The 24,163-nt window shown below is 39.4% G+C and overlaps 1 protein-coding gene across 7 annotated transcripts in view; it reads right to left on the reverse strand.

Annotated features, from left to right (window-relative positions):
- The window catches only part of LOC118373450 (abl interactor 1-like), a 44,303-nt gene extending 20,370 nt beyond the window's left edge, over positions 1-23,933 (reverse strand). For all 7 annotated transcript variants that reach the window (XR_008064916.1, XR_008064918.1, XR_008064915.1 and 4 more), the window contains exons 1-2: positions 23,670-23,933; positions 8,431-8,598 (exon numbers count right to left, since the gene is read on the reverse strand). Coding sequence is in view for 1 of the 7 variants with exons in the window: in XM_052463271.1 (XP_052319231.1) it covers positions 8,431-8,598; positions 23,670-23,786 (285 nt within the window). In the remaining 6 variants the exon portion in view is untranslated. The remainder of the gene's footprint in view (positions 1-8,430; positions 8,599-23,669) is intronic.
- Positions 23,934-24,163: the final 230 nt, after the last annotated feature.

Genomic DNA, 24,163 nt, shown 5'->3' on the forward strand with positions numbered 1-24,163 from the left:
GTATAGCGCACTATAACCAAGGTATAACTGCAGTATAGTACAGTATAAAGGCAGTATAACTGCAGTATAGAGCAGTATAACCACATTATAACTGCAGTATAGTACAGTATAACCACAGTATAATGCATTATAAGTGCAGTATAGCACACTATAACCATAGTATAACTGCAGTATAGATCAGTATAAAGGCAGTATAACTGCAGTATAGTACAGTATAAAGGCAGTATAGCACAGTATTAATGCAGTATAGTGCAGTATAGACAGTATAACAGCAGTATAAAGGCTGCAGTATAGTAGTATAGTACAGTATAAAGGCAGTATAGTACAGTATAAAGGCAGTATAACTGCAGTATAGTACAGTATAAAGGCAGTATAACTGCAGTCTAGTACAGTATAAAGGCAGTATAACTGCACTATGGATCAGTATAAAGGCAGTATAACTGCAGTATAGTACAGTATAAAGGCATTATAACTGCAGTATAGTACAGTATAAAGGCAGTATAGTACAGTATAAAGGCAGTATAACTGCAGTATAGTACAGTATAAAGGCAGTATAACTGCAGTATAGTACAGTATAAAGGCAGTATAGTACAGTATAAAGGCAGTATAGTACAGTATAAAGGCAGTATAACTGCAGTATAGTACAGTATAAAGGCAGTATAACTGCAGTATAGTACAGTATAAAGGCAGTATAACTGCAGTATAGTACAGTATAAAGGCAGTATAGTACAGTATAAAGGCAGTATAACTGCAGTATAGTACAGTATAAAGGCAGTATAACTGCAGTATAGTACAGTATAAAGGCAGTATAACTGCAGTATAGTACAGTATAAAGGCAGTATAACTGCAGTATAGTACAGTATAAAGGCAGTATAACTGCAGTATAGTACAGTATAAAGGCAGTATAACTGCAGTATAGTACAGTATAAAGGCAGTATAACTGCAGTATAGTACAGTATAAAGGCAGTATAACTGCAGTATAGTACAGTATAAAGGCAGTATAACTGCAGTATAGTACAGTATAAAGGCAGTATAACTGCAGTATAGTACAGTATAAAGGCAGTATAACTGCAGTATAGTACAGTATAGAGGCAGTATAACTGCAGTATAGATCAGTATAAAGGCAGTATAGTACAGTATAAAGGCAGTATAAAGGCAGTATAACTGCAGTATAGTACAGTATAAAGGCAGTATAACTGCAGTATAGTACAGTATAAAGGCAGTATAACTGCAGTATAGTACAGTATAAAGGCAGTATAACTGCAGTATAGTACAGTATAAAGGCAGTATAACTGCAGTATAGTACAGTATAAAGGCAGTATAACTGCAGTATAGTACAGTATAAAGGCAGTATAACTGCAGTATAGTACAGTATAAAGGCAGTATAACTGCAGTATAGATCAGTATAAAGGCAGTATAGTACAGTATAAAGGCAGTATAACTGCAGTATAGTACAGTATAAAGGCAGTATAACTGCAGTATAGTACAGTATAAAGGCAGTATAGTACAGTATAAAGGCAGTATAGTACAGTATAAAGGCAGGATAACTGCAGTATAGTACAGTATAAAGGCAGTATAACTGCAGTATAGTACAGTATAAAGGCAGTATAACTGCACTATAGATCAGTATAAAGGCAGTATAACTGCAGTATAGTACAGTATAAAGGCAGTATAACTGCAGTATAGTACAGTATAAAGGCAGTATAGTACAGTATAAAGGCAGTATAGTACAGTATAAAGGCAGTATAACTGCAGTATAGTACAGTATAAAGGCAGTATAACTGCAGTCTAGTACAGTATAAAGGCAGTATAACTGCACTATGGATCAGTATAAAGGCAGTATAACTGCAGTATAGTACAGTATAAAGGCATTATAACTGCAGTATAGTACAGTATAAAGGCAGTATAGTACAGTATAAAGGCAGTATAGTACAGTATAAAGGCAGTATAACTGCAGTATAGTACAGTATAGTACAGTATAAAGGCAGTATAGTACAGTATAAAGGCTGTATAACTGCAGTATAGTACAGTATAAAGGCAGTATAACTGCAGTATAGTACAGTATAAAGGCATTATAACTGCAGTATAGTACAGTATAAAGGCAGTATAACTGCAGTATTGTACAGTATAAAGGCAGTATAACTGCAGTATAGTACAGTATAAAGGCAGTATAACTGCAGTATAGATCAGTATAAAGGCAGTATAGTACAGTATAAAGGCAGTATAACTGCAGTATAGTACAGTATAAAGGAGGTATAACTGTAGTATAGTATAGTATAAAGGCAGTATAGTACAGTATAAAGGCAGCATAGTACAGTATAAAGGCAGTATAACTGCAGTATAGTACAGTATAAAGGCAGTATAACTGCAGTATAGTATAGTATAAAGGCAGTATAACTGCAGTCTAGTACAGTATAAAGGCAGTATAAAGGCAGTATAACTGCAGTATAGTACAGTATAAAGGCAGTATAACTGCAGTATAGTACAGTATAAAGGCAGTATAGTACAGTATAAAGGCAGTATAGTACAGTATAAAGGCAGTATAACTGCAGTATAGTACAGTATAAAGGCAGTATAACTGCAGTATAGTACAGTATAAAGGCAGTATAACTGCAGTATAGTACAGTATAAAGGCAGTATAGTACAGTATAAAGGCAGTATAGTACAGTATAAAGGCAGTATAACTGCAGTATAGTACAGTATAAAGGCAGTATAACTGCAGTATAGTACAGTATAAAGGCAGTATAGTACAGTATAAAGGCAGTATAGTACAGTATAAAGGCAGTATAACTGCAGTATAGTACAGTATAAAGGCAGTATAACTGCAGTATAGTACAGTATAAAGGCAGTATAACTGCAGTATAGTACAGTATAAAGGCAGTATAACTGCAGTATAGTACAGTATAAAGGCAGTATAACTGCAGTATAGATCAGTATAAAGGCAGTATAGTACAGTATAAAGGCAGTATAACTGCAGTATAGTACAGTATAAAGGCAGTATAACTGCAGTATAGTACAGTATAAAGGCAGTATAACTGCAGTATAGTACAGTATAAAGGCAGTATAACTGCAGTATAGTACAGTATAAAGGCAGTATAACTGCAGTATAGATCAGTATAAAGGCAGTATAGTACAGTATAAAGGCAGTATAACTGCAGTATAGTACAGTATAAAGGCAGTATAACTGCAGTATAGTACAGTATAAAGGCAGTATAACTGCAGTATAGTACAGTATAAAGGCAGTATAACTGCAGTATAGTACAGTATAAAGGCAGTATAACTGCAGTATAGTACAGTATAAAGGCAGTATAACTGCATCCAAAATAGCACCTTTCTTTTTACAATTGCTGCATCCAAAATACCAACACCCAAAAGTAAGGGTATTGTACATTCTTTATGCACGAACAGCAGAGTTGTACCTAAATCAAACTGGGCTGCAACTAGATTTCACAACATTAGTTAGACCCTCTTTTTGAGATCTTGAGGTGCATTTAGTTGGTTCCAAGTTTTGCAATGTTTTCTTCATTTTGAACGCAGCCTGGTTGTCAATGTGTTGCGCTAATAAGTAAGCCTCATTAGAGGGCTGGTTGTCCGTGGTTACACAAAGCACTATGGTTTCCGGGGAAACTTGCTCAGTCAAAACAACAGAAGTTGTTAGCTGGACCTTTTTATTATGGTCTGTCTTGCCTACATTCCTCGTGTTAAAACCTTCATCAGTGGTTAACGCCGTAACTCCTCTCTTTATGTCTCGCGTAATTCTGACAGAAAATGTTCCCAACAAGAGAAAATACCTTTTCTTCATCCAACAATAGCGTGTGAAAATTGGAATGTCTTTGAGATGTACAACCATAGAATTAAGAATTATAATACGGTAAATTTAATACATGAATTAATAAAATGTAGAATAGAGTAATTTAATAGGATCTCTATGTGAACAACAGCTTTGGCTATTTTTCCATGAGACTTCTTTCTCCCAGAGAAAAAGGTTTATTTTTAAGAGATAATAATAATTGCTCATTTTGATTTAAACATTCTCATTCATGATTATGCATTGTTGTTCCAGCAGGCGGCCTAACTGAAAGCCTTGTCCAATGGTTACTGTTGAAAAGAACGTACAATGACAATTCGGTATTAGTTAGATAGCATAGACTGCGGTATCTAACTAATACTAAATTGTCATTGTACACGAGATCATTCAGTTACCAGTAGTTAGATATTAACTTAATGTAACGGTTTTCTTGAGGTGAAGGAGAGGCGGACCAAAGCGCAGCGTGGTTATTTTGATTCATGTTTAATAAAGCACTTCACATGAACAAACTAACAAAAAACAAGAAACGTGAAAACCCAAAACGGTCCTATCTGGTGCAAACACAGAGACAGGAACAATCACCCACAACCACACAGTGAAACCCAGGCTACCTAAGTATGATTCTCAATCAGAGACAACTAATGACACCTGCCTCTGATTGAGAACCATACTAGGCCGAAACATAGAAATACCCAAATCATAGAAAAACAAACATAGACTGCCCACCCCAACTCACGCCTTGACCATACTAAATAATGACAAAACAAAGGAAATAAACGTCAGAACGTGACACTTAATGAGTAAAACCAAGTTCAATAATGAGGAAGCTGTGCTTTGCTGAGTGACAAGTCATCTCATGTTCAACAGGAGGGGACAGGCCCCAGAAATGGCATTTCCTAAGAGAAACCCGGCAGAGTTAATGGATCACTGGAGATCTGCATGGAGGAATGGGCCAAAATACCAGCAATAGTGTGTGAAAACCTTGTGAAGACTTACAGAAAACGTTTGACCTCTGTCATTGCCAACAAAGGGTATATAACAAAGTATTGAGATAAACTTTTGTTATTGACCAAATACTTATTTTCCACCATAATATGCAAATAAATTCATCAAAAATCCTACAATGTGATTTTCTGGATTTTTTTCTCTCATTTTGTCTGTCATAGTTGAAGTGTACCTATGATGAAAATTACAGGCCTCTCTCATCTTTTTAAGTGGGAGAACTTGCACAATTGGTGGCTGACTAAATACTTTTTTGCCCCACTGTATACTACCGTTCAAACGTTTGGGGTCAATAAATGTCCTTGTTTTCCATGACAACATACATGAAATGAGTTGCAAAATTAATAGGAAATATAGTCAAGACGTTGACAAGGTTATAAATAAGGAATGTTTAATTTAAATAATAATTGTGTCCTTAAAACTTTGCTTTTGTAAAAGAATCCTCCATTTGCAGCAATTACAGCCCTGCAGACCTTTGGCATTCTAGTTGTCAATTTGTTGAGGTAATCTGAAGAGATTTCACCCCCATGCTTCCTGAAGCACCTCCCACAGATTGGATTGGCTTGATGGGCACTCCCATCACCATATGGTCAAGCTGCTCCCACAACAGCTCAATAGGGTTGAGATCCGGTGACTGTGCTGGTCACTCCATTAAGACAGAACACCAGCTGACTGCTTCTTCTCTAAATAGTTATTGTAGAGTTTGGAGCTGTGCTTTGGGTCATTGTCCTGTTGTAGGAGGAAATTGGCTCCAATTAACATCCGTCCACAGGATATGGCATGGCGTTGCAAAAGGGAGTGCCAGCCTTCCTTCTTCATGGTCCCTTTTACCCTGTACAAATCTCCCACTTTACCACCACGAGATCTTCAGTTTCTTGGCAATTTCTCGCATGGAATAGACTTAATTTCTCAGAACATGAATAGACTGATGAGTTTTAGAAGAAAGTACTTTGTTTCTGGCCATTTCTGGCCTGTAATCGAACCCACAAATGCTGATCCTCCAGATACTCAATAAGTCTAAAGAGGGCCAGTTTTATTGCCTCTTTAAATCAGATCAACAGTCTTCAGCTGTGCTAACATAATTGCAAAAGGGTCTAATGATCAATTAGCCTTTTAAAATGATAAACTTGGATTAGCCAACACAACGTGCCATTGGAACACAGGAATGACGGTTGATGATAAGACCTCTGTACATCTATGTAGATATTCCATTACAAATCTGCAATTTCCAGCTACAATAGTCACTTACAACATTAACAATGTCTACACTGTATTTCTGATCAATTTGATGTTATATTAATGGACCAAAAATTAAGCTTTTCTTTCAAAAACAAGGACATTTCTAAGTGACCACAAACATTTTTATAGTACCAGTCAATAGTTTGGACACACCTACTCATTCAAGGGTTTTTCTTTATTTTTTACTATTTTCTACATTGTAGAATAATAGTGAAGACGTCAAAACTATGAAATAAGTCATATGGAATCATGTAGTAACCAAAAAAGTGTAAACAAATCAAAATACATTTTATATTTGAGATTCTTCAAAGTAGCCACACTTTGCCTTGATGACAGCTTTGCACACTCTTGGCATTCTCTCAACCAGCTTCATGAGGTAGTCACCTGGAATGTCTTTCAATTAACCTCTCTAGGTTATGTGGGATGCTAGTGTCCCATCTGGCCAACATCCAGTGAGATTGCAGAGCGCCAAATTCAAATACAGAAATACTCATTTATAAAAATTCAGAAAACCAAACATATTTTACATAGGTTAAAGATGAACTTTTTGTGAATCCAACCACGGTGTCAGATTTGTAAAATGCTTTACGGCGAAAGCATATCTTACAATTATTTGAGAACCTAGCCCAGTTCACAAATTATTTCAAACAGTAACCAGCCAAGCAGAAGCGTTACAAAACTCAGAAATAGAGATAAAATGAATCCCTTACCTTTGATGATCTTCATATGGTGCCACTCAGAAGACATTAATTTACTCAATAAATGTTCCTTTTGTTCGATAAAGTCTCTTTATATCCAAAAACCTCTGTTTTGTTTGCGCGTTTTCTTCAGTAATCCACAGGCTGAAACGCAGTCAAAACAGGCAGACAAAAAAATCCAAATTGTATCCGTAAAGTTCATAGAAACATGTCAAACAATGTTTATATTCAATCCTCAGGTTGTTTTTAGCCTAAATGATCTATAATATTTCAACCGGACAATAACGTTGTCAATATAAAAGGTAAACAACAAATGCACTCTTGGGATTGCGCATCAAAAAGCTCTGTGACACGGCAGTGTCCGCTCATTCAGACGGCTCTTACTCCCTCATTTTTCATAACACACGCCTGAAACAATTTCTAAAGACTGTTGACATCTAGTGGAAGGCATAGGAACTGAAAATTGAGTCCTAAGTCAATGGATACTGTAATGGCATTGAATAGAAAACTACAAGTGCAGTCGCAAAAACCATCAAGCGTGATGATGAAACTGGCTCCCATGAGGGCCGCCACAGGAAAGGAAGACCCAGTATTACCACTGCTGCAGAGGATACGTTCATTCGAGTTACCAGCCTCAGAAATTGCAGCTCAAATAAATGCTTCACAGAGTTCAAGTAACAGACACATCTCAACATCAACTATTCAGAGGAGACTGTGTGAATCAGGCCTTCATGGTCAAATTGCTGCAAAGAAACCTATACTAAAGGACACCAATAAGAAGAAGATACTTGCTTGGGCCAAGAAACACAGACAATGGACAAAAAGACAGTCAAAATCTGTCCTTTGGTCTGATGACTCGAAACTTGAGATTTTTGGTTCCAACCGCTGTGTCTTTGTGAGACGCAGAGTAGGTGAATGATGATCTCCGCATGTGTCGTTCCCACCGTGAAGCATGGAGGAGGTGTGATGGTGCGGGGGTACTTTGCTGATGACACTGTCTGTGATTTATTTAGAATTCAAGACACACTTAACCAGCATGTCTACCACAGCATTTTGCAGCAATATACCATGAACAGGACAATGACCCAACACACCTCCAGGTCTATTTGACCAAGAAGGAGAGTGATGGAGTGCTGCATCAGATGACCTGGCCTCCACAATCACCCGACCTCAACCCAATTGAGATGGTTTGGGATGACTTTGACCGCAGAATGAAGGAAAAGCAGCCAACAAGTGCTCAGCATATGTGGGAACTCCTTCAAGACTGTTGGAAAAGCATTCCAGGTGAAGCTGGTTGAGAGAATGCCAAGAGTATGCAAAGCTGTCATCAAGGCAAATATTTAGATTTGTTTAACACTTTTTTGGTTACTACATGATTCCATATGTGTTATTTCAGAGTATGATGTCTTCACTATTATTCTACAATGTAGAAAATAGTAAACAAATTAAGAAAAACCCTGGAATGAATAGGTGTGTCCAAACATCTTGACTGGTACTGTATGTATGTATGTATGTATGTATGTATGTATGTGTGTGTGTGTGTGTGTGTGTGTGTGTGTGTGTGTGTGTGTGTGTGTGTGTGTGTGTGTGTGTGTGTGTGTGTGTGTGTGTGTGTGTGTGTGTGTGTGTGTGTGTGTGTGTGTGTGTGTGTGTCTAAGCCTGTGTATGTTTGTCTCTCCTGACCTGAGAGATGTGGTTAATGGAGGACTCCATCCGGCGCAGCTGCGAGGCCTGGATGTCCAGCAGCTGCAGCACGTTGTTGGCTAAGGCATTGATCTGGTAGGCCACGCTGGCCAGGGACTGGGTGGTGTAGGCTTTCGTCTCCTCCAGAGCTTTCCTCTTGTCCTGGGCCTAGAAGATGATGAAGAAGATGATGAAAAAGAAGATGAAGATTACTTTGTTGTCCAATTGTACACAAGCTGTAATCGATACGTTACTTCCCCTCTAAAAGACACAGAGGTTAGAGCAAGGAGAAAGACCACCGTGTACATTACACCGTCTGTACATTTAATTAAATAAAGCTCTATCGACAGGCAACACGGTATATACACTGAGTATACCATACACCAGGAACACCTTCCTAATATTGAGTTGCACCCATGTGCAGAGCAATGCAGGCTGGGTATGAGAATGGAATTCACAGCCACTTCCGAACAGACAGGTGCACATTGGGATGTTTGCCTCCGATAATGCTGGGACATTGGTTAGGAAGCGGGTCTCTCCCTGCTGCAACAGTCTGAGGCTACAGTCATTGCTCACACCAGACGCACAGCAGACCTGGGTTCAAATACTTTTAAAAATGATTTCAAATCATTTATCTGTACTTGATTAAGCTTGCCTGTCTTAATGTACCAATAGAATAGCTCCTAAACTTTATGCCCCACCACATCTTGCCCTCCCGGCAGACTAGAGCAAACACGAAAAGGTATCTGAACGATCGGGGTCGATACAACAAACCGTGCTACTGGTTACTGTGATGCTGTGTCAACAGAACATGTCCTGTATGTGCACAACGTATCAAAGCAAGTCCATACAGAAAAGCACATTGTGCAGACAAATAGATTCTGCCAACAACACATACCCGCACAAATACAGATGTTTCAAAAGCCTTGTTCTTATGATGGGATGACATCACAAACTTGGCAAAGAATTGTACATAAACAATGGAAACACACACACACACACACACACACACACACACACACACACACACACACACACACACACACACACACACACACACACACACACACACACACACACACACACACACACACTGGCCTTCCCTGACACTTTTCCAGAGGAAGGGAGATCTCCACACCCTCCTCTGTTGACCTGGTATCAGTGATTCACTCCTTCTAGACAGGACCTGGTATCAGTGATTCACTCCTTCTAGACAGGACCTGGTATCAGTGATTCACTCCGTCTAGACAGGACCTGGTATCAGTGATTCACTCCTTCTAGACAGGACCTGGTATCAGTGATTCACTCCTTCTAGACAGGACCTGGTATCAGTGATTCACTCCTTCTAGACAGGACCTGGTATCAGTGATTCACTCCGTCTAGACAGGACCTGGTATCAGTGATTCACTCCGTCTAGACAGGACCTGGTATCAGTGATTCACTCCGTCTAGACAGGACCTGGTATCAGTGATTCACTCCTTCTAGACAGGACCTGTTCTCCGTGATTCACTCCATCTAGACAGGACCTGGTATCAGTGATTCACTCTGTCTAGACAGGACCTGGTATCAGTGATTCACTCCTTCTAGACAGGGCCTGGTATCAGTGATTCACATCTCCATATACATTGAGTATACCTTTGGCTGTGACGATCACGAAATTCCGTCAGCCGGTGATTGTCAAGCAAATAACTGTCGGCCTCACTGTAATTGACTGTTAATTAACATAAACACATGTAGCATCGCCTGGCTTCCACACATAGCCAACAAGCCACCGATGCAGACCTTAGGAACTGTCCATTCATATAGCCTACACCTTCACAATAAATCCATTATTTATTTTAAACAGGTCGAAAGAAGCATGATTTTAAGAATATGTAGTCTATTTCAGAAGAACAGAATAGCATACTATTGAGTTGTCCTTATGTTAGGTCCTGATCTGGCTATGCCATATGGCTGTGGGCTACACTAGTTCATTTAGCAGACAGGATTTGCTTAGAATTCCGTGGTATTATTTTATTGCATGAAGAATACAATGGAACAAAGCTGAATAAAATAGAAAGGATATTTTCACTAAACAATGCGACTCTTCAGTATTGAGCGGTTAACAAAGAAATAGGTACTCCTATATGCTTAATTTAGAGTAGTTAATGTAACTTTAGTTGTTCTACAAACACTGGGCTATATGTTTTGATTTTTAATACATTGTAAGGCTGCATGATGCGACTCTAAATATTATTTGAAAACAGTCGCTTGAAAGGCATGAGCTCTGCTTTGTTTTTTTGAGCAGGCTGTACACACTAATAAATCAGTCACTAATTCACTAGAATCTAGAATTTCTTAGTGGCATCCCCTTTATGTGGTCGTAATGCACCCTAAAGAAAATCCATGTCTTTTGTGGCCAGTGGCTGTTGTACCCTTCTCCCTGAGTGCTGCGTACTCCATCACGTGATTGGGTCTTTCTCACAGGCTACAAGTGAAGACAGATACATCGGGGACACAACGGCAACACAACGGCGCATGTCCTTTTATTCAATCCCGAGGTGGATATTGAAGATGTTGGAAGAACGGTCCACATTCACTTTTCGTCAGCCAACAAGATGAGTAGGCCTAAAGAACAACAAAAGCACTAGCCTATGTTAATCTATTATCCCCCATAGTACAACAGTTCACCTATTCTATTCTGTGCGAGAAATAAATATTCCAAACATAGTCTGGGACAGTTGTGTGATACGATAGATCCCAAATTAATACAACCACTAGCACCAAAAAACCTATTTTGCGCAATGTGGCTGACGCAACAGATCAGAACGTTTAGGTTAAAATGTTGATAAACTATTAGTCTATTTCTTCACATTATAAGTGCAGAAATGCGTACACGGCAGTAGGCTATAAGCGTGAATGTTCCATTGGCATAAAATAGCATTATCAAAAATGACCGCAAATGTGATTATTCATGTAATGGATTTATTATAAAGGTGCATTTTTATGGTGAAAATGATCTTCCCCAAAAGTGAAACTCACGAGCTGCTTATACATGTAGTTAGGCTCTACGCCCGCATGTAAAGCAGATTAATGTGGTTCATTTTAACTTATTTCTCCACTTTAGTTGTGATACAAACCATATTAAAACATATAGGCCTATGGACTAGGCTACATGAGGTGTGCAACTATGATTTGAAAAAGTCACAAATAAAAGGCATTTTTAATTGAATCTTGCCTTCACATATACTCAATCAGTGGTTCCCAAACGTGTTATAGTCCCCTACACCTTCAAACGTTCAACCTCCAGCTGCGTACCCCATCGAGCACCAGGGTCAGCGCACTCTCAAATGTTGTTTTTTGCCATCATTGTAAGCCTGCCACACACACACACTATACCGGAAGGTTGCGAGTTCAAACCCCCGAGCTGACAAGGTACAAATCTGTCGTTCTGCCCCTGAACAGGCAGTTAACCCACTGTTCCCAGCCCGTCATTGAAAATAAGAATGTGTTCTTAACTGACTTGCCTGGTTAAATAAAGGTTAAAAAAAAAAAAAAAAAAAAAAAAAATACATTTATTAAACGGCTCGTGGGAAGTGACAAAGAGCTCTTACAGGACCAGGGCACAAATAATAATATTATAATAATCAATAATTTTGCTCTATATTAAACCATCTTACATATAAAACCTTATTTGCTCATCGAAAATTGTAACTAACTCACCACAGGTTAATGAGAAGGGTGTGCTTGAAAGGATGCAGATAACTGCAATGTTGGGTTGTATTGGAGCGAGTCTCAGTCTTAAATCATTTTCCACACACAGCCTGTGCCTGTATTTTCTTTTCATGCTAGTGATGGCCGAGAATCCACAGTCTTAACAGCGCGATCTGCCAAGACAGAATACTCTGAGCGCAGCCCAATCCAGAAATCTGGTAGTGGCTTTTGATTAAATAACACTTTCACTGAACCGCTTGTTGCAATGTCGATGAGGCTCGCTTGTTCAGATATCGGTAAGTGGACTGGAGGCAGGGCATGAAAGGGATACAAATCCAGTTGTTTGTGTCATCCGTTTCGGGAAAGTACCTGTGTAATTGTACACCCAATTGTACACCCAACTCATTCAGAGTCGCTATATCACATTTAACATTGTCCGCAAGCTTGAGTTCATTTGCACACAAAAAATCATACAATGATGGAAAGACCTGTGTGTTGTCCTTGTTAATGCAGACAGAGAAAAGCTCCAACTTCTTAATCATAGCCTTAATTTTGTCTCGCACATTTAATATAGTTGTGGAGTGTCCCTGTAGTCCTAGATTCAGATCATTCAGGCGAGAAAAAACATCACCCAGATAGGCCAGTCGTGTGAGAAATCTGGTACAAATCTGTCGTTCTGCCCCTGAACAGGCAGTTAACCCACTGTTCCTAGGCCGTCATTGAAAATAAGAATTTGTTCTTAACTGACTTGCCTAGTAAAATAAAGGTTAAAAAAATATTTTTAAAAAAAGAAAAACTTGTCATCGCGGAAGTGGTCAGACAAGTGAACATTTTGGTCAGTAAAGAAAACTTTAAGCTCGTCTCTCAATTAAAAAAAACTTGTCAATACTTTGCCCCTTGATAACCAGCGCACTTCTTTCTGTATGTTGTAAAAGCGTTACATGGTCGCTGCCCATATCATTGCATAGTGCAGAAAATACACAAGAATTCAGGGGCCTTGCTTTAGCAAAGTTAACCATTTTCACTGTAGTGTCCAAAACGTCTTTCAAGCTGTCAGGCATTCCCTTGGCAGAAAGAGCCTCTCGGTGCATGCTGCAGTGTACCCAAGTGGCATCGGAAGCAACTGTCGCATGTGCATTACCACTCCACTATGTCTCCCTGTCATGGCTTTTGCGCCATCAGTACAGATAGCAACATGAGCAGCAGCTATGTTTGAGTGAATGAGTGACTTTAAATACCCATAACTACATTTTGCATTTGTTAGAAACAAAACCATGGCTAAAGCTTTATCATTGAAAGCACCTAAGTCAACACAATGAATGGGTTGAGTGAATGAATTTGGGAGAATGTCTGTCTCATCTGCAGTGATGGCTTTATTTAACTATAAGGGAAGGGGGCACACCCACAATTCATGTACATTTGAGGACAAGCGGTACATCTCAGTGTTAGACAGAGAAGGATTAGGCTATTGACCATCAATCAAATTTCAATCAAATGTATTTTATAGAGCCCTTTTTACATCAGCAGTTGTCACAAAGTGCTTATACAGAAACCCAGCCTAAAACCCCAAAGAGCAAACAATGCAGATGTAGAAGCACGGTGGCTAGGACAACTACCTAGAAAGACAGGAACCTAGGAAGAAACCTAGAGAGGAACCAGGCAGAGGGGCAGCCAGTCTATAAGGCCAGAACGTTCTCCTTTTAAACACTGAACCAAGAGCCAAACATTCCAAAAAGTGTTTTGCCACGGCTCCCGAGTGTTGCAGTGGTCTAAGGCACTGCATTTAGCCGTCACTAAAGACCCGGGTTCGATCCCTGGCTGTGTACAACCGGCCCTGACCGGGAATCCCATAGGGTGGTGCACAATTGCCTGAGAGTCGTCCGGGATAGGGGACGGTTTGGCCGGAGGGGCTTTACAAATCAAATGGTCACATACATATATTTAACAGATGTTATAGCGGGTGTAGCGAGATGCTTGTGTTCGTAGCTCCAACAGTGCAGGTGTATCTAAAACAAATTCACACAAATCTAAAAGTAAAACAATGGAATTAAGAAATATATAAATATTAGATTGAACAATGTTGGAGTGGCATTGAATAAAATACAGTATAATAAAATACAGTATATATATATATATGAGATGTGTAAAGCAGTATGTAAGCATTATTAAAGTAACTAGTGTTCCATTATTAACGTGACCAGTGAGTCAATATCTATGTATATGGGGCAGCAGCCTCTAAGGTGCAGGGTTGCGTAACTGGGTGGAAGCCAGCTAGTGATGGCTATTTAACCGTCTGAGGGCTGTTTTTCAGTCTCTCGGTCCCAGCTTTGATGCACATATACTGAACTAGCATACATTTGCAAAAATATCTTAAAACATGCTTTTAACTTATGTGTAGATGGGTAAAAAAAAAAAGATTTATTCCATTTTGAATTCAGACTGTAACACAACCAAAGGTGGAATAAGTCGAGGGGTATGAATACTTTCTGAAGGCATTGTACATCAACACTTGATCACCGGAGGAAAGCAAGTAAATCCACAACAAAACACTCCCTACTGTAGTTAATATTGTAATTCTAAGATTTTGAAAAATATTCTCCAGGGGACACGATTGCTTGAAGTTGTTTGTCAACTGAAGTAAATTCATGATAGTGATCACTGCAGATATCAAGATTTAAAAAAAAATTTTGAGCCAGTTTGCTAAAGCAGGAAAATAATCCAGCAGCAACAAGAAACAAGAAATTTGAAATATTATTTGAAATATTATGTGGAATATAATGGACATTTTTTGTAGGGGTTGATACATTTTTTTGTTAGGGCAAAATGGAAATGACACAAAAAAGTGGAAATGACAAACTTTAGAAGGCTTTTTTATACCTTGAATACACTACAACTTTGCATTTCCTGCTGTGTAGGAAAAGTCTCAGCAACAAAATAGTGATCAAATTAAGATCCTACATCTGTAAGTGATAGTACATTACAACACAAGACTGCTTATCTGAATCCAAGGCAAAGGGGAAATTGACAGGGAAAACCATCCCACTCAACACATTTGACCCCCTTTACCCCCTCTCCTTCAAATGCTGTAGACTAATAGTTGTATCAGTGATCCTCTGCATAGCTGGTGACAGTTTAATCACCCAATGGTGTGTACAATACTCACTGACCTGTGGTGTTCATTTCTCATCTAATTTTCCACTAATTACATGTGTAGCTTCCCGAAACAGGTCGCCTGAACATGATGAGATTATGATGTCTATTAAAGGGGTCAATCAAACACAATTAAGAGAGTAGGCTTGAATTATGACAACCTAGAACCTGAGGGTAACTGAGGACATGCTCAAACATAAGTAGGTGATTGGTTGAGAACTGCTATTGAGAGAACTGATCCTGAACTATACACTGAGTATACTAATCATTAGGAACACCTTCCTATAATTGAGTTGCACTCCCCCCCTTGCCGTCAGAACAGTCTCACTTCTTTGTGCCATGGACTCAACAGGGTGTCGAAAGCGTTCCACAGGGATGCTGGCCCATGATTACTCCAATGCCTCTCACAGTTGTGTCAAGTTGGCTGGATGTCCTTTGGGTGGTGGACAATTCTTGATACAATTTTCCAGAGGAAGGCAGATCTCCATACCCTCCTCTGTTGGCTTGTGACCTGGATTCACTCGGTCTAGACAGGATCTGGTATCAGTGATTCACTCGGTCTAGACAGGACCTGGTATCAGTGATTCACTCCTTCGAGACAGGACCTGGTATCAGTGATTCACTCCTTCGAGACAGGACCTGGTATCAGTGATTCACTCCTTCGAGACAGGACCTGGTATCAGTGATTCACTCTTAGAAAGGACCAGGTATCAGTGATTCACTCCTTCTAGAAAGGATCTGGTATCAGTGATTCACTCCTTCTAGACAGGACCTGGTATCCGTGGTTCACATCTCCATATACACTGAGTATACCAAACATTAAGAACACCTTCCTGATATTGAGTTGCGCCTCCCTCCCCTTTTTTACCCTCAGAACAGCCATAATTCTTGTGGCGTGGACTCTACAAGGTGTCGAAAGTATTCCACAGGGATGCTGGCCCATGTTGACTCCAATGCTTCCCACAGTTGTGTCAAGTTGGATGGATGTCATTTGGGTGGTGGACCATTCTTGATACAAATGGAAAAATTTGAGCGTGAAAAACCCAGCAGCGTTGCAGTTATTGACACAAACCGGTGCGCCTGGCACCTACCACCATACCCCGTTCAAAGACGTTTAAATATGTTTTCTTGCCCATTCACCCTCTGAATGGCACACATACACAATCCATGCCTCAAGTGTCTCAATACTTAAAAATCCTTCTTTACCCTGCCTCCTCCCCTTCATCTGCACTGATTGAAGTGGATTTAACCAGTGACATCAATAAGGGATCATAGCTTTCAACTGGATTCACCTGGTCAGCCTATGTCAGGGAAAGAGCAGGTGTTCTTAATGTTTTGTCCACTCAGTACAGGCCAAACCAGATAACCTATTAAAGCTATGAGTCAGTACTAGAGGTCGACCGATTATGATTTTTCAAGTCCGATACCGATTATTAGAGGACCAAAAAAGCCGATACCGATTAATCAGACGATTTTTACAAATTTATTCGTAATAATGACAATTACAACAATACTGAATGAACACTTATTTTAACTTAATATAATACATCAATAAAATCAATTTAGCCTCAAGTAAATAATGAAACATGTTCAATTTGGTTTAAATAATGCAAAAACAAAGTGTTGGAGAAGAAAGTAAAAGTGCAATATGTGCCATGCAAGAAAGCTAACGTTTCAGTTCCTTGCTCAGAACATGAGAACATATGAAAGCTGGACTAGTTAACTGTAAGGTTGCAAAATTGGATCCCCCGAGCTGACAAGGTGAAAATCTGTCGTTCTGCCCCTGAACGAGGCAGTTAACCCACCCACATAAGAATGTGTTCTTAACTGACTTGCCTAGTTAAATAAAGGTATAAAAAAATATTGCATACTCCTCACATCCTCTCTCCTCTCGCCTCATTCTCAAAACCCATTGGATGAGAAAACCTGAGGTCCCTCCCTTCTGACCTTCTGCTCTAACCGTATGAATATTATCCAAATGCATCAGAATCTCTCATGGCTTCACGTTAAAAACAAATTACTGTCCAGTCTTCTGATTTTCTTTAGGAATGTTATATATATTTTTTAAAACACAGTATTTTTCAGGCCAGTTACTACATGCTGGCAACACGCATAACCACCAAACCAGACAGGCAAATTCAGGGCAGCTAAGACAACCCAAGCCAAGGACAAATCGACTTAAATCTACAGTTTTATATAGAGCCATAGCTGAATGGAACTCTTTATCAATCCATATTGCTCAGGCAAAAAGTAAATCCACCTTCAAGAAAAAAAATAAAAGAACATCTAATGTGACAGACCATATGACTGGACAGGAAATAGAAAGAACATCTAATGTGATAGACCATATGACTGGACAGGAAATAGAAAGAACATCTAATGTGATAGACCATATGACTGGACAGGAAATAGAAAGAACATCTAATGTTCCCCATATGACTGGACAGTGAAAGAACATCTGTGAGCTCAGTTGGACAGGAAATAGAAAGAACATCATGGCGCTATGACTGGACAGGGTAGTGGGTGACAGACCATATGACTGGGACCAATACGTAGAATGTATGCACACATGACTGTAAGTCGCTTTGGATAAAAGCGTCTGCTAAATGGCATATATTATTATTATTATATTAATGTGACAGACCATATGACTGGACAGGAAATAGAAAGAACATCTAATGTGATAGACCATATGACTGGACAGGAAATAGACAGAACATATAATGTGATAGACCATATGACTGGACAGGAAATAGACAGAACATCTAATGTGATAGACCATATGACTGGACAGGAAATAGAAAGAACATCTAATGTGATAGACCATATGACTGGACAGGAAATAGAAAGAACATCTAATGTGATAGACCATATGACTAGACAGGAAATAGAAAGAACATCTAATGTGATAGACCATATGACTGGACAGGAAATAGAAAGAACATCTAATGTGACAGACCATATGACTGGACAGGAAATAGAAAGAACATCTAATGTGATAGACCATATGACTGGACAGGAAATAGACAGAACATATAATGTGATAGACCATATGACTGGACAGGAAATAGACAGAACATCTAATGTGACAGACCATATGACTGGACAGGAAATAGACGGAACATCTAATGTGACAGACCATATGACTGGACAGGAAATAGACAGAACATCTAATGAGATAGACCATATGACTGGACAGGAAATAGGAAGAACATCTAATGTGATAGACCATATGACTGGACAGGAAATAGGAAGAACATCTAATGTGATAGACCATATGACTGGACAGGAAATAGGAAGAACATCTAATGTGATAGACCATATGACTGGACAGGAAATAGAAAGAACATCTAATGTGACAGACCATATGACTGGACAGGAAATAGACGGAACATCTAATGTGACAGACCATATGACTGGACAGGAAATAGAAAGAACATCTAATGTGATAGACCATATGACTGGACAGGAAATAGAAAGAACATCTAATGTGATAGACCATATGACTGGACAGGAAATAGAAAGAACATCTAATGTGACAGACCATATGACTGGACAGGAAATAGACGGAACATCTAATGTGATAGACCATATGACTGGACAGGAAATAGAAAGAACATCTAATGTGACAGACCATATGACTGGACAGGAAATAGAAAGAACATCTAATGTGACAGACCATATGACTGGACAGGAAATAGAAAGAACATCTAATGTGATAGACCATATGACTGGACAGGAAATAGACGGAACATCTAATGTGATAGACCATATGACTGGACAGGAAATAGAAAGAACATCTAATGTGACAGACCATATGACTGGACAGGAAATAGACGGAACATCTAATGTGATAGACCATATGACTGGACAGGAAATAGAAAGAACATCTAATGTGACAGACCATATGACTGGACAGGAAATAGAAAGAACATCTAATGTGACAGACCATATGACTGGACAGGAAATAGACGGAACATCTAATGTGATAGACCATATGACTGGACAGGAAATAGGAAGAACATCTAATGTGATAGACCATATGACTGGACAGGAAATAGACGGAACATCTAATGTGACAGACCATATGACTGGACAGGAAATAGAAAGAACATCTAATGTGACAGACCATATGACTGGACAGGAAATAGACGGAACATCTAATGTGATAGACCATATGACTGGACAGGAAATAGAAAGAACATCTAATGTGACAGACCATATGACTGGACAGGAAATAGAAAGAACATCTAATGTGATAGACCATATGACTGGACAGGAAATAGAAAGAACATCTAATGTGACAGACCATATGACTGGACAGGAAATAGAAAGAACATCTAATGTGACAGACCATATGACTGGACAGGAAATAGACGGAACATCTAATGTGACAGACCATATGACTGGACAGGAAATAGAAAGAACATCTAATGTGACAGACCATATGACTGGACAGGAAATAGACGGAACATCTAATGTGATAGACCATATGACTGGACAGGAAATAGAAAGAACATCTAATGAGACAGACCATATGACTGGACAGGAAATAGGAAGAACATCTAATGTGATAGACCATATGACTGGACAGGAAATAGACGGAACATCTAATGTGACAGACCATATGACTGGACAGGAAATAGACAGAACATCTAATGTGATAGACCATATGACTGGACAGGGAAAACATCTAATGATAGACCATATGACAGGAAGGAAATAGACATCTAATGTGACAGACCATATGACTGGACAGGAAATAGACGGAACATCTAATGTGATAGACCATATGACTGGACAGGAAATAGGAAGAACATCTAATGTGATAGACCATATGACTGGACAGGAAATAGACGGAACATCTAATGTGATAGACCATATGACTGGACAGGAAATAGGAAGAACATCTAATGTGATAGACCATATGACTGGACAGGAAATAGACGGAACATCTAATGTGACAGACCATATGACTGGACAGGAAATAGACAGAACATCTAATGTGACAGACCATATGACTGGACAGGAAATAGACAGAACATCTAATGTGACAGACCATATGACTGGACAGGAAATAGACAGAACATCTAATGTGACAGACCATATGACTGGACAGGAAATAGACGGAACATCTAATGTGATAGACCATATGACTGGACAGGAAATAGGAAGAACATCTAATGTGATAGACCATATGACTGCACAGGAAATAGAAAGAACATCTAATGAGACAGACCATATGACTGGACAGGAAATAGGAAGAACATCTAATGTGATAGACCATATGACTGGACAGGAAATAGAAAGAACATCTAATGTGACAGACCATATGACTGGACAGGAAATAGACAGAACATCTAATGTGACAGACCATATGACTGGACAGGAAATAGACGGAACATCTAATGTGACAGACCATATGACTGGACAGGAAATAGACGGAACATCTAATGTGATAGACCATATGACTGGACAGGAAATAGGAAGAACATCTAATGTGATAGACCATATGACTGGACAGGAAATAGAAAGAACATCTAATGTGACAGACCATATGACTGGACAGGAAATAGACAGAACATCTAATGTGACAGACCATATGACTGGTCAGGAAATAGAAAGCATCAACTGAGCGTTAAATGTGTTTCCTGTCAGGTATTTTAATTATCTGTATTGTCTACTTGTTGAATGTTTGTAAAGTCTTGATTGTGGTTGTTTGTAATGTCTTGTTAATTGGTGTTGGACCCCAGGAAGATTAGCTAGGGTTACGGAGTGAACTAATGGGGATCCTAATAAAAATTACAAAATTCCTCCAATGGGGTTTGAGATTATCCTAGGGTAGACAACAGAGTGGGACAATTCCCACAGAATCCAGCTAATTGCAGTGGTCTAAAAATGTCCCCTGGAAGGAAACCACGGTAATAATGCTCTCCAATCAGAGTCATACACTTGATTAATGCTCAGAAGCTGAACCACCTTCTCTCTTTCAGTCTGCAACTGAATATGTTGATACTCTCACCGGCCACCCCACATAGCCTGGTTCCTCTCTAGGTTTCTACCTATGTTTTGGCCTTTCTAGGGAGTTTTTCCTAGCCACCGTGCTTCTACACCTGCATTGCTTGCTGTTTGGGGTTTTAGGCTGGGTTTCTGTACAGCACTTTGAGATATCAGCTGATGTACAAAGGGCTATATAAATAAATTTGATTTGATTTGCAGTCAAAATCACCCCTTTACCAAACCTAACCCTCTTTCATCAGGGTAAGTGGTACCTTATGGTGGAGAACATACATGATACTAACTGACCCTAATCTCCAAACCCTATATCTTTACCAAACCTAACCCTCTTTCATCAGGGTAGGTGGTACCTTACGTTGGAAAAGACAACGTCCCCTAATCTCCAAACCCCTTTTTCTTTACCAAGACTAACCAGTCTTTTATCTTGTGATGGGAGACCCACATTATACTAACCTGGTACTTTAGAACTAGGGGCCCTACTGGTTATACTAGTTAGATAGGCCTGCTGCTACTTAATATAATAAATACTTGTGGAGGGCACGGCCTTAACACATTCATGATTCATCTATGAGTCAGTAGGATATCATGTGAAGGGGGATTTAGGGTGGGGCCTCAGCTTTGACAAATACGGTTGCTTGTGGTTTTCCTTCCTTAACAGATAAGCTGTGTTCCATTGATCTCTTGGACATTTACTATGAGAAACCAGAGATTATTAGTTTGAGGCCTACAAGCTTGACTTGAAGCTGGATGACGTAGATGTTTAAATTAAGTTGTTTGCCTGTCATTACGGATTAGGCTTTTGATGTGTCCTTTTATGATTTGGTTATAAAGGTGCTATAGCAAGCCTCATGACCTGTAATGTTCCCCAATGGCATCACGGATGAGCTATCCAACTGCACCGCTGGGTTCATCTGGATTCTACAACATGACGTAACCGGTGGCCCCATTTGTTGCTCCTTACATCACCAGCCGTTCTGTGAGAGTCATCGTCAGAGCCTCAACAAAACAGCATTTCTGATCCTGCCACCATTTTGTATTTTTATATTTCACATTTCTGGACCAGTTGACAGTAAAAGGTTAGGGCCAGGTGTGTGTAAACAATGGCAGCATGTTCTTAATCCAATACACAGGCAATAATCCAGATTATTAAAATGTAATCCATTTGTCTGGGAGAGAGGAACAAAAAAAATCTATGGAGTAAAGTAATATTACATTCTCAGGGACACTCGTGGAGCACAAATCAAATGTGCAAGTCACGTTTGAGTCTGAAATGTGCTTTATTCCACAGACAGTCATAACGCGAATGTCTAGCAACCCAAAGGTTGCGTGTTTGAATCTCATCACAGAAAACTTTTGCATTTTCATAAATTAGCAATTTTGTAAAAACGTAGCGCTTTTTAGCTACTTTGCAACTACTTAGCATGTTAGCTAACCCTTCCCCTAACCTTAACCCTTCTAACCATAACCCTTCCCCTAACCTTAACCCTTCCCCTAACCTTAACGCTTTAACCTAGATCCTAACCTTAACCCTAAACTTAACGCTTTAACCTAGATCCTAACCTTAACCCCAACCCTTCCCCTAACCTTAACACTTTAACCTAGATCCTAACCTTAATCCTAACCCTTCCCCTAACCTTAACGCTTTCACCTAACTTCTAAACCTAACCTTAACCCCTAGAAAGAAAGCATGCTCAATCGGCAGAGTTGATATCTGCGCTTATAAACCCAGGGTCGTTATGTTTTCGCAAATTAGTAACCTATTGTATAATTGCAATTCGTAATATATTGTACACATTGCAATTCATAACCTATTGTCTAATTGCAATTCATAACCTATTGTACAAATTGTAATTCGTAGCATATCATACGAAACGTAACTACTAATCGATGGGCTCCGCAATTTACGTTTACTATGTTACGTCTACCACTGAGTCCTGGTTGTATAATGATGAAACGAATAAAACCATTTGGCCTATTCGATAGCCTACCTATAAAAGAGAATGCAGTCAGTGACAAGCCTTGGTCATAACAACGACACACCCTCTGAATAGTCTCCATTCGCTTTGTAAATTGATATTAAATGGCTGGTGAATAATGGTCGCAAGAGTGGTCAACCACCCGAACAGTGCTCTTATATGAAAATAGAGCTCGAGATGGTAACCAGTTTTAAGCATATAATGATTAGGTCGCCTTTTTTTTTTTTTTTTTTTTTTTTTTTTACATTGCCAAAAGCCTATTTCGTGATTTAGATATCTGTCTAGCGGTCTGGGGGAAACATTTCCTGTCCCCGGTTTCACTCAGTTCTTGAACATTAGGCTACAAATCCGACGAATTCCGCATATAATTCAACATTTTATCAGCGATGTATTTTTCCTTACCTGTACATAATTGTTTTCACAGTATTCTGCAACCCTCGATAGATTTTGGTAGCTTTCCACAAGCGCTCGTTTACCGGCCGGAATTTCTTCCTCTAGCAACATTTGTAGTTCTGCCATCTTACATCCCTCTGCATTTCTCTCCTCCCTTTCCTTTCAATGAGGCAAAGCGATGCTGCTTTTGGTGTGGTGAGAAAGGGGCTCCCCCGCCTGGTATTGTGGCACTTCTGGCCTCGATTTTATCACTGTTACATTTGACCGCGCTCTGGACTCGTTGTCAACTGTGATTGGTTCAGATACTACATCGATTAGTTGTGGATCAATTGATTTTGAGTGCGATTGTGGCTTGTTGAACCCAGAGCTGATGAAGAGCGATCGGGTCTAGTGGCAGAAGGTAGCCAGTGTACCACTGATGGCGCGCCGATTTTGCTGCAATCTATATGCTATATTTTAAAATTTTGTCCTCGCTCGTGTGTATCTAATATATATATATATGC

Source organism: Oncorhynchus keta, chromosome 15 (genome assembly GCF_023373465.1).
Source record: "Oncorhynchus keta strain PuntledgeMale-10-30-2019 chromosome 15, Oket_V2, whole genome shotgun sequence".
Lineage (NCBI taxonomy): Eukaryota > Metazoa > Chordata > Actinopteri > Salmoniformes > Salmonidae > Oncorhynchus > Oncorhynchus keta.